The sequence below is a fragment of the Larus michahellis genome, chromosome 4 (genome assembly GCF_964199755.1).
Source record: "Larus michahellis chromosome 4, bLarMic1.1, whole genome shotgun sequence".
NCBI classification, from domain to species: domain Eukaryota; kingdom Metazoa; phylum Chordata; class Aves; order Charadriiformes; family Laridae; genus Larus; species Larus michahellis.
The window spans coordinates 20,231,499-20,243,538 of NC_133899.1; the positions used below are offsets into that span (position 1 = coordinate 20,231,499).

Genomic DNA, 12,040 nt, shown 5'->3' on the forward strand with positions numbered 1-12,040 from the left:
GACCAGGGAGGGAAAACTGCTGGTCCAGCATCAGGCGTGAAACTGGAATGGCCATAGCCTTTTCTTGGGACCTCAGACGTTCTGAACTTGGAGCTGAGGGTGTGGGAGAATAGCTCTGGTCTCTCCCAGCTGTCAACAACCTCCCCGTCCTTACTGGGCCCTTCCTTTGTAGGGCTGCGGTGGTCTGGGACCCGGCGTATTCCTGGCAGGGGCAGCAGTGGGGAAGCTCGCTGTTCAATGTCAGGGCAGAGAAGGTGGAGCCGGAGCTGCCGCCGTCCCTCGGCAGCTCGCCGTTGCCACTGTTGGGCAGGGTTTGAGCTCGCTGCCTGCAAAGCAACCTGGAAAGGAAAACGCCAGTGGGTCAGGAGTGGAGACAGCAGGCTGTGCTGGGCTCTTCTGCCATTGGGTGCTGCGTGGCTTGATTGCTCTGGGTCTGTCAAGAGCTGTAATTAATGTTTGCTGCTTTCACTGGGATGCACTTTGCCTGGATTTAACTGTGCTTTCTGTTGTCTCGTCTGTGTTCTCTCCTCTTTATTCCTGTGCTGCTCAGCATCTGCGTTCTGCATATGCATAAAGCTTTCAAGGCAACCAGCGGCTGCTGGTGGTCCCCCGCTCTCCACCTTTAATGAAAGAGCAAAAAGCGTGCTGGATGCCAGGCAGCAGCAGCTAAAGAGATGCTCCACCGTCTGGCTGGAGAGGCAGGCAGGTGTCAAAGCCACATTGTCTCCACTTGTCCAGCACTCATTTGGTTTCTTCTTCTGGGTGATGGCTGCATGCCGGGGACCTGGGCAGTGCCGCGACCAGTGGCACAGGGTGGCAGGAGAGGTTGGCAAAGCCCCGATGCCTTGGCTGCAGGCGTGTTTACTAATGCCTTAGTGGCTGCAACTCTTTCTATCTAGATCCATTTAGGGAGGTAAATGAGTATTTGAATGCCATAAAGCTGGTTTTGACATTAACAAGAACTGATTTTTGACAAAAGCACAGAAATAGCCCCAAACTTCCAAGCCAAGTAATGAATCTTCTTGGCACACAGAAACAAAAATTCAAAGAACCTTATTTATAACTTATTCAGTAAATAATTTTAAATAACGAGCGTATAGTAATTCTAAACTGGCTGTGATTAATACAGTCTGAAGCAGCCATTTAGCGGAGGGATGTCTAAAAGAGAAAGAAGCCTATGAATAATCTGAGGATTGTAAAAGTACGAAAAAAGCACCATAATTCAGGCCATGAGGGGTATGGGCTGAATGGTACCAGCGGTAGGTGTATAGGGATCCAGCCCTCCTAAGCCCGTGGCAAGGATTATAAGATGTGTCTTGCCTAAATTGTCTTTGCTGTGAGATGTAAGTGGGGATTGAGCGATGGCTGGCTTGCGCGCCCGCCTGCTCTGAGCATCCCTGTAAACGAACGCAGAGCTATTAAAGCGCTCCACACAGCTCCCATGAGCCAACATAAGCCTCCTGAAGTTCCTCTGTTTTCCCCCATTAATTTTACATTGCTGGAGAAGAAGGGAACCCTGAAAGGCGAGAGCTGGCTGAAAGAGGGGCTCAGCCCACGGGTATCCTGGCCCACTGTCACACTTCTCCATGCCCCACCTATTTATGAGCCTTTCGAGAGCTTCCAGCCATTATCCATGTACTCCAGCAAAGAGAACTGGGCTCCCGCTTGATTTTCTCTGAGCAGCAGCTAAGAGGAAAGTGCACGTTCCCCTTCCTGTCGCCTCGAACGCAGAAGTTTCACCTTAATTTACCTGAATAAAGATGGGTGGTTAGAAGAAGAGACTATATACTACCCCCAGCAAGACTTTGCTGGGGTGTCTGGGCTCTGGTGCACTGCAGTATATAAGCTCTGTTTAAAGAAATAATTTATTGCTGTGTTTTGTTTGTTTTTTTTTCTCTTGAAGCAGTAGCTGGTCAGGCCTTTTGGAGTGATCGTGCTGATCCTCATTTGAAGATCAAGCATCGGGCTGAGTGTGGGAAGCATGTAATGCTTGCACGGGGGTGCTGGGCTTGCTGGCTCATGTGTCGGAGGTGTTCAAATCCAGGGACCTGACCCCCCCCCGAGAGGGTCTGGGTTGGAGCTCTCTGCCTTTGGTGCCTTTCTGGGTCAGAACTCGAACTGGGACCATCTCCTCAAGTGTGGAGGGCAAGATTTAGTGTCATTTTGGCCAGAAGACTTACTGCCTCTACTGCAAGTCTAGATCTTGATCTGTGTAGGTGAGCACAGGAGTATCCCAAAGGAATATCCCCGTAATACAGAATTCCAGGATTGGAAATGTTTGTCCGTCTGAATGCTGTGATTATCTCTGTAGCCATGCATGCTGCAGTACCCCAGCTGGAATCGCTGGCTATTCGTCGTATAGGGGCTTTTTGGAGTTGGGGTAGGGGGTCAGGGGCAAGTTTTATTTTCCTAGCAAGAAATTTGTTCCCTGCTGTCCTTGCAAAGAACTGCTAAAATCTGTTGTGGGGTTAGGGAGGCTGCAGCGGGGAGAGGACATGCCATAGGAACACTCATTTTAGACCGAAAATGCCTAAAAGGATGGTTTGTGTTGGAGCGGGGTGGGGGGGGGCTGTATGGGGGTGGGAGCACCCAGGCAGCACCCAGCGGGGCTACTCCGGGGCGACCTACCCCCACCCCAAAAATCCCCCCGGGTCCCCCCGCGGGCCCGCCCCTGCCCGCTGCCCGCCGTGTGGCGGTGGGAGGAGGAGGGGGAGGAGGAGGAGGAGGAGGAGGGGGGAGTCCCCAGCTCCGGCATGAGGCCGGGCTGAGCGATGTGCGAGCAGGCAGCGCGCTACTGCCGGGCGGGCGTGCAGAGGCTGCTGCGCAAGCCTCCGCCGGCGCTCCGCGGGCTGGACGGGCTGCTGCGCTGGGTGGTGGCCAGGATGGGCGACAAGGCGGTCGCCGAGCGGGAGCTGCTCAACCCGGGCGCCGCCGCCGCGCAGAGGAAGGGCACCTCCGTCATCCTCGATGTGAGTGGTCCCCCCGGCCGCCGGGGATGCACCCCGCGGTCCTCATCCCGCACCCGCATGCCGGCTCCGGCCGTTCCCCCTGCCCGCATCCGGCACCCGCTCGGGATCGGGGGTATTCCTCGGGTCCTGCACCCTCATGGACCGGTTGGGGACGGGTTATATCCCGGGTCCTGCCACCCTCGACTGGGTGGGCACGGGGGTGCGTCCTGTCCCCTTGCACGGGTCCCGCAGCCACGGACCCAGTGGGCATAAGGGGGAAGCCCGGGTCCCGCAGCCTTTTGCCCGTGTCCCGGGTCCTGCACCCATCCAGCCAGCTTGGGATCGGCGTTATTTCCCGAGTTCCGCATCCGAGGGACTACGCCTGGGTCCAGCATCTCCCGGACCAGCTGGGCAAGAGGCTGCACCCCGGTTCCTGTACCCTCTTGCCCAGATCCCGCACCCGCAGAGGCTGCATGGGCACAGGAGTGCACAGCGGCTCCTCACCCTTGTTGCCGGATCCTGCACCCCCCGGTCGGCTTGGCATCAGGGTTATTCCTCGAGTCCTGCACCCCCGGCCGGTTGGGGACGGGGTACAGCCCAGGTCCTGCATCTCCCGGACTGGCTGGGTGAAGCTGTGCAGCCCAGATCTGGCAACCTCTTTTCCAGGTCCTGCGCCCCTGGGCTGGCTGGGGATTGGGGTGAAACCTGGGTCCTGCATCCACTTGTCCAGCTCTTGCACCTCCCGGACTGGCTGGGTACTAGGGGTGCAGTTCAGGTCCTGCATCCCTTTGCCCTCCACACTCTGGGACAATTGGGAGTAAGATGCACCTTGGTCCTGCACCTCCCAGGATGGCTTGTCATGGGGGTGCGCTCTGGGTCCTGCACCCCCAAAGTGGCTCTGCGTGAAAATCCAGCCTGGATCCTGCATGTTTTAATTTTGACCCGCTGGGCATGGAGATGCAGCCTGTATCCTTTATCTGCTTGCCAGGATCCTGCACCCCTGGGCTTGCTGGGTGTGGGGATGCACCCGGTTTCTGCACCCTCTGGACTGGCTGGGCATAGGGGTGCACCCCAAGTCCTTTATCCCTTTCCCAGTTTCTGCAGCCCCTGGAGCAGGTGGATGGGGATGCACCCTGGCTCCTTAATTGTGATATTAGCTTGACCAGATGGGGATGCAGGGCTCCAGGTGCTGCAGACCCCCCCAGTCTTGCACGGTGGGTTGCCCCCAGCTTAGCTGTGCACAGGGGTGCTCCCAGGTCCTGCATCGGCCCCAGGTCCTTGACCCCCGTCCCTGAAGGGCTGCAGGTGAGAGGGACGGTGGAGCGGGAGCCAGGCAGCGTGGTCCTGGATGTCTGCAAGTGCCTGGGACCTGGGGTTCCCTTACCCAGGTGTGGGGGGGCAGGCAGGGGTGTGCTTAGTGCCTCGGCTGTTGTATTTATAGACTTCCTGATTAGGGAGCTAACGAGGCTATTTGCACTTAAATGAATTGGGAGAACCGGGTGGAATCAGCCGGAGTGCAAATGCTGTAATTACACAGTCTTCTTGCAGTATCTAGTAATTAAACACATAGATCCTCAGCTTTGCTATCTCCTAGCTTTAAAAAAACCCCAACAACTTAGTGAATGCAAAAATAAGCTACTGAGGCATTGGCTGTAGTAAAGGATAACTCATGCTCTCCTCCAGCCTCCTCAGAGTTAGGCAGTTGTAGCTCTTCCAGGTGAGCCCTTGCATTTTCTAAGTAATTGCTGAATCTTCTACCTCGTCCCTGGTAGGCATTGGCATGGGCTGGTGAGTCCAAAACTCATTACATCTCTGAGCACCCTGGGCTGATAGGCATTTCGGTTCCCTGAACCAACCGCTCCAGCTGTGTCTGTTGAAAGCAGCTCGGAGAGCAGAGCGGGATGGATGAAACGGGCCGGCCGGCGGGCAACTGCCAGCTGTAGGAAATGCTGCTTCATGGGGAAACTGAAATGACAAATGAAACTAATACCCTTACGTCTTTTAAGTTAGCTTGCTTCTCTTTCCTTTCTCTCCTTTTTTTTTTTTTTTTTTTTTTTTTTTTTAACCTGCCCTGAAATTACCAAAATTTTACAAGAATCTGGGCTTCAAGAGCATAAATGCAATTGGGAAGCAATGTTAAATTTATGCAAGAGGTTCTTGAGTTAGGACTGTTTTTCCACGAAAATGGTATCTTATCTGTTCAACTTTACCATCGTATAATGGACGTTTTTTTCCCCCCACTTTGAGGTTTGAGCTGAGAAAATGAGCCACGGACTTTCAGAATGGCTTAACCGGTAGGAAATACAATAGAGCTGGGTGTGCAGCTCCTGATCCTTTTTCCCCTTTCACAATGGGTCTGGGAGCCCTTTCTCACTTGCTGAAAGTAGAAATGGATGCTGGAAATATAAGGTTTGAGGGTTGGTTTGTTTTTTTTTTTTTTTTCCTCCCCTCCTCCCTTAGAACTTGCTCCTCTCCTTTTTCTGTGGTTCCAATAGAAACGTCAATTGAAGCCGTGGCTCCGCTGTAAGAGGCTCTCCAAGCGCACGGCCAGACCCTCCCTTTCATACAACGAGCTGAAACACGGGAACGCGCATTTAGGTTAATTTTCACACATTAGCAGGAAAGTAACAAGGATCACCCTGAATCCTCAAGGATAGGAACGTATTTTCTGCTTAACTCCTTCAAGTTCTTGTGTTATGTGGATGTGCTGGGGAAGCAGCGAGTCCCAGCCCGGCTCCTCGGTGGGTGGGGATGAAGTAAAAGACCTGTAAGATTTTTATATTTAACTAACGCATTTGCATGCGCCTGGTGTGCTATGTAGGCAGTTGATCGGGGGCTGGGGAAGGAGGATTAAGCTTGGTTTTGGCTATGAATTAGATAAGATGACGCTGACGCTAATGGTACCTTAGTCACTTTTTCTTCCTCTTCTGTTCCGGCTTTCTTTTGACTCAGCCATCCCCAACATGCTTGTTTGGGCTCCTCCAGACCGTGAGGGTGGCTGGTGGGTCAGTACAAAGTTCCCTACGCCCTTTCCACCAAAGAAACAAAATTGTGGCGTTGTGGGGCAAACTGAAGGCTGGGGAAGAACAAAATACAACAAAGGGGTTGGATGCCTTCTGCCATCAACCTGGCTACTGCCATTTGGAGGCTGTTCTCAGTATTTTTCTTTTATTTTGCTTGCGTCTTTTTAGGTAACAGTTAAAAAGGTTGAATAATGTTTATTAGTTCATCTCAAAATCATCGATTTCCAAGTGTAAAAAATGGCTAAAACTGCAGATTAACTAAGCCCTTTGTACAAACTAATGAAGAAGATACGCGAGTCCTAAGCGTTGCCTAAAATAGGCAGCAAGTAAAACTAGGAAGTGATAGATGCTCTTCAGTGGCGGTAGTAGATCAAATGGAGGTGATGTGTCACTCCAGCAACCTGGAAAGCATCATTTTTCATTTAATGGTCAGCTCTGACAGCGTCAGTCAAATCAGCGTAAGGAGCTGGGGTTGAGCAAAGGGCCTGCACCCGTCCTGCACTCGCCCTCGGGTGTTGCTGCTGTTGTTTGCTCCGTGGCTCTGGATTGCACCGTCTCCGCCTGCAAGAGCCAAGGGCTCAGGGTTGGCAGCGCGTGCAATTTGCTGTAGACAACTAGCGCCTATCCACAGCTCATGGTAATGCTGCGTTCTCTATCTGCCCTCTGGGCTGCTTGAAGATGCCCTCCAAAGGCTCTGAGCTTCTCCCTACATCCCCGAGGACAAAACCCCTTTGTCCTAAGGAAGCTGAAACTCTCACAGGTGCTGCTCGAGTCCACGTGTGGCGGTGGTGGCATTTCCAGTCCAGAACAAATCTGCAAATGTCACAAGACTTATGGAAGGGAGAATATAGCGTGTGTGGGGGATAAGCCTGTACTAGACCGTATTTGCTGAGTGTGGATGAGTCCACGTGCAATAGGGAGCCGCTGTGGATGGCTCCCACGGCGTGGAAATGTCTAGACAGGTATCGCTCTGTCTGGGAGTACTTCAGTGCCGACTTACTGACTGCCCTTACTCGAGGGTCAGCCTCGGGTATGGGTGAGCATCCCCGTGGCAGGACCGTGCGCTCCAAGGGATGGTGACATCTCTGCCGCCTTTCTGGCTTTGCCCATAGCGAGTGGGTGAATTGCTTTTTGGCTTTATTTTAAATGTCCGTGAAGAAAGCAGTGCCATTCATTTCAGGCCAGATGAAGCTTTTTGTTTAATCTGCTCTGTCTTTTGCTGAAAACTAATTTTGATCCTTGTCTGCCTCTTTCCTTCTTCGGCAGGGTCAGAAAGATCATTTCAAATCCAGCTCTCCTGCTTATGGCTGCTCTTGCACCCTCTCTTACGTAGCCAAATCTGATTTGTACTTCATCCCCATGAGACTGAGTGAAGTGTTTGGATAGAAGATACAGAGAATTTGGTTTGTGCCAAGGGTGCATTTCCAAACGTAGATCTCTGAGCATCTATTCTGCACCTTGTGTACCTGTCCAACTCTGACGGGCTTCCTGCTTCTGATACATTTGAAAAGGCTTGTAATAGTTTTCATACCATTTACTTGTTGCTTCTCAAGATCGTTTTAGCATGCCCTCCCATACTCTTGTATTTAACGACCAGGATATACCTCCCTGTCTATTTTCCTCATTTGGAGTCAACTTGGATTTTTCAGTTCTAGGCAGCCCCTTTGCTCCTATGTTTAACCTATTACACTTTTGATTTTTAGGCCTGAGTTTGGCTTTGAGTCTTTTTTTTTTTTTTGTAAGTGAGTTACGTTTTCTCAAAGACTCTGGTAAGGTGCCTCTAAAAAACTGTCAGAGTTTTCCAGCTCTTTTGTCAATGATGCTGTTTCCAGTGTAAGCAGGTGCTTGAAAGGGAGCTGTACCAAGGGCTGATGCTGGTGGAAAAGTAGCTTCTAGGGCTGTGAAGGTGGTAACATGGAACGCACTCTTGCCTATCGCGTGAAACTTTTATTTAGGACAACAGGGGAAAGTCTAAGGAGAAGGTAAGGGTGAAAGGAGGAGCTAGGACATGGTGTAAACTGCTCTCCTCTTGGGGAGGAAGGGGCAGGGGGGAGAAGGAAAAAACCCCAGGGAAAAAAAAAACCCAGGAAGAACAGGAATGTAGGAACATAGCGATCAGATCAGCTGGGGTTTTATGTACCTCTGTGTATCTGGATGCTTTCTCATCCATAGGCTTTCCTCACCCAGGAGACTTAGGTTGTGTTTGTCCTCAATTCTGCGCCGAGATTATGATGGAAAACGAAATTCTAGCTCGGTTGCACTCTATTTGAAATCAACATCATATTAACCTGCTGAAGGGATAATAAACTCTACAAACTCTGTAATAATTCTTAGTCTTGTTAGGGGAGTGCTTGTGTGAATTCAATAAAATTGCTGAGAAAACCTCTTTGAAGCTGCCTCCAGCGTGGCACGTTCTCATCCAGGAGCTTTGAGCAGGCAGAACTGAATGTTTAAATTCGAAACTTGAAATCACCAATTCTTTTTTTTTTCAAGTTTATTATTATTAAAATGCTAGCGTTTTGAATTGCTTACTTCTGCCAGCCAAATATCTGTAGTAGCCATTTCGGAGTACAGCAAAAATGTACATTTTTTTTAAAAAGCTATTATAAATCTTCACCGGGGATTCTAAATACAATAGATTTTATATTCATCTAAACACCTGGTAAATGGAATGAGTATGCTGCAGGCAGCAAACCGCGTGCATTGCCTGTGTAAATCCTATAAAATGGGTTAATCTGGTCCATACTGTGGGCATCCCGTGGGCTCAGTGTGCAGCTCCGCCTGGGGCTTCAGGAGACTCCTGTAATAAAAGCGTTAGCCAGTGGGGGAGATGGTTGCTGCAGTACTTTTTGGACCGGATAATTTCTCGTTTATCCTCTGAAGGTGGCGTGTTGCCCTGGCGGTTGGAGAGCTGGGGGTGACGGAGCGGAAAGAGCATCCCCGTTCAGGCCACTGGGGACGGTCCCGGGCCGGGGCGGCGAGGCAGGAAGCCAATCGCCACCCAGCGCATGGTAGGACAGGGCCTTCCTCCATCAATATTTCATGGCCTCCACCCTCTCTCAGCTCTGCCTTCACTGAGTCTCAGCGACTTCTGCTGCTGAGCCAGAATCGCACCCACGGAGTCACCGCAGAGAGCGGCCGTGGGGCGGGCCAGCTTTGCAGCCTCTGTGTTGGAGGTGGCGTGGCATCCTCCTTGTGTATATTCCCTTCTTCCCGGAGCTGCTCGGTGGTTCCCTTTCCCCGAGCTCCCTGGGAGCCTGGCACCGAGCTGCCCTCAGGGGTTTGCCCCTCTCCAGTGTGAGGGGCTGCAGTTTCCCTTCCATCACCAGGTCCTACGCCTTTCCCCTTCCAAAAGGTGTAAAATCTTCCCTTCCTTTAATTCTTCCCCTTACCTTACCTTTCCCTTGCCGCATCCCTCCTGCAGCGGAACAGCTAATTCAAGAGGTGAAAGGAGGGCATCTTCAGGTTGTGTGTGGGAGGGCACTGTTCTTTGCTGAGCTGGAGTTGGGTCTTCACAAAAGCTGTGATTTTGGCAGCGTTACCGAGTTATCACAGAGTATGTTGTGTTTTTGTCAGCCTCCCGATGCTCGTTCCAGTGTTCATACCTTGATGTACTGCCTCCCTGTGTTGACAGATGACTTTATCTGAAATGACTTTCCCGCTGGGGTGTCCTGTTTTAAATTTTTTGTATGCGTGCAAATTTTTAGGTGGTCCAATTAAGTTGGAAGAATAAATCTTGCTCATTAGCAATAAAAACTAAACAGCTTGGTCCTGTAGAATAATCCTTGGTAGGTAACGGAGCTGATGTGGTCTTCCATCAAACCGGTTCATTTACAAATAGTCATACTTTCTAGGAGTACCTGGGGGGTTTAAAGCCCTAAGAAGTTCACTTAGTGAAGCTGTGCATCAATTCTTACATATCTCAACATTTCTTCCATTTCTTAATTCCCCCCGCTTTTGCTATGAGAGTTCCTTGCGAGGTTGGTGGTTCCACAGTGCAAAATGCTGCAGATTGAGCCTTTCTCCCACTTTAAGCTACGTTTTGCCTTCGCGTTCTCCCTCTGCCAGTTGTGCTTAGTGGGGTGGTGATGTCCCACAGGACCTTAAAATAGACATCACCGCTTCTGCGTTAGACGTGATGTGATGTCTTTGTTTCAAAGCAGCGGGAACGGTAATGGAGGGATGTGGTGATGAAACAACAACAACAAAAAAAAAAAACCAGAAAAAATCAGCATCTAGAAAGAAAAGTGCCTCATCCGGAGGTGCTCAGGGGGAGTGAGGAGCTGGGGTGTCCAAGCTGGGAGAAGAGGAATACTTCATACTGTTGGCAGGGCATGTTGTGGGCAGATGGGTGATGTGTGCCAAAGCCAGGGGGCTGGCTGAGGTCCTGCTTGTCCTGCGTGGCTTCGTTCTTACTTCCTGTAGACAAGCTGTGACTGGTTCTTCCTTCAAAATCTATATTTAACCCCAGTGAAGTCCGTAAGTATGGAGCCAGGTGTAGGATTTTCCCCAAAACCTTCTAATTGCCCTAAAAACAAAACAAAAAAAAGGTCGGAAGAGGTCAGCCCAAGAAGTAAGCAGTTTTGGAGTGGTCGCAAACCGAAATTCTGGTAGGGATTTTCTGACCCCCTCTTGAAGCTGGGGCTTGGTGACCCCACCATTTGGGTTGGGCTTAAGCAGGGGGTGTTTGCCTCTGCTGAACTATGCCAGAATGTCCAGCTTTGACTTTGCCCTATGCAGCCTCCGAAGAACCTTGGGCAAAAGAATGATTAATGCTGCTTGATTAAGCCATATTCACTTAAATAGCACATTCTGCAATTCAATTTGTCTCTTGGCTTTCTTGTTTTGTGCAGCGGTTTCTCTTCTGATTTTTTTTTTTTAATGATTTTATGACCCAGAAAATAAGAGATTCCATTTTACGGCTGACTCTGATCTGTCCTGCTGGTGCTTTTATTCCCTCCACAGGGAAATTTCTTTGTACAGCCAAATCTCCGCTCTTGCTCAAATTAATAGGGTCAGGTCTGAAGAGACGACAAGAATGTTCTTCCTTTTCTGCCCAGCTTATGAGCATGTTAATTTTTTGGTAATTTATGGCCAAACCTGTGCTAGCAGCTGTTTTTGGCAGGAACCGATAACATTTCAGCCCTTGCACAAATCTTTTGCTATTAATTGCATTCTATCAGGGGGCTATTCCTAAGACGTGACTAGTCAGAAAAATAGCAGTTGCTTCTGTCTTTCTCCCTGGCAAATTCTACTGTACTACACGTTATCCCAATTTTTTTTATTTATTTTTTTTTTCTTCTGAAAGGGCTATCTGATTCCTCTCTGTGGGCTGTTCCTCCACACTGTAGTTTTAAGTCTAAATATAATCTCCTTCCTACGCAGGAAACTTGCTTTTTAAAAGAAAAAAAAAAATAGTAAATAATTTGTTTCAGAAGTGCAGAACTGTGAAACTTGGTTTAAGAGATATTATCAATGCTAGAGAAATTGGCTGGGCTTGCTGCATAGCTGTCGTAGGCTTTTTTTTTTTTTCCCTTGTGTTGGATCTATGTTTCTGGTTTTCCTCTGTGAGGGAGATGGGAAATGCTGGAACTGCTGTTTTGCCTTATCTTTATTTTGCTAGTTAGCTCCTTTTCTACTTTGGACTACAGTCCAAAGCCAAACTGGTGGGTACTCTTCCTGGAGGTCGTTGTCCATCATGTGGGGTAGAACATGGTCTTGCTTCTAAGGTCTTCACCCTTTCAAGTTGAACAACATAGTAAAAATGTTTCTCTCTTTCTCTTTCAATTCTAGATTTTCAGAAGAGCTGACAAAAATGGTAAGTCTGTGCATTCATCTTTCACATTTCTTAATTGAACTTTTGTCAGTATTACCATGTTTTGTCATAGTAACATCTAATGGTTTAAATGTCCTTCAGTTTACTGGGCCTGATGCTGGTATGTTTTAAGCCTCGGAAAAAGTATTGTTGTTTCTTTGGCTGAGATATATTCTTAGAGCGGACGTGATACTAGTGTGCAAGTTGGCGTGGCAACATCTGCCAGGTTTGGGGCAATTTCACCAAAAAAAAAA

At 49.6% G+C, this 12,040-nt stretch overlaps 1 protein-coding gene across 2 annotated transcripts in view; it reads left to right on the forward strand.

The window, feature by feature from the left end:
- Positions 1–2,565: 2,565 nt before the first annotated feature.
- The window catches only part of NECAB2 (N-terminal EF-hand calcium binding protein 2), an 86,035-nt gene continuing 76,560 nt past the window's right edge, over positions 2,566–12,040 (forward strand). Inside the window, exons 1-2 of one of the 2 annotated variants that reach the window (XR_012586544.1) lie at positions 2,566–2,969; positions 11,765–11,789. Coding sequence is in view for 1 of the 2 variants with exons in the window: in XM_074583192.1 (XP_074439293.1) it covers positions 2,772–2,969; positions 11,765–11,789 (223 nt within the window). In the remaining variant the exon portion in view is untranslated. The remainder of the gene's footprint in view (positions 2,970–11,764; positions 11,790–12,040) is intronic. The other variant, XM_074583192.1, reaches the window with a different exon arrangement.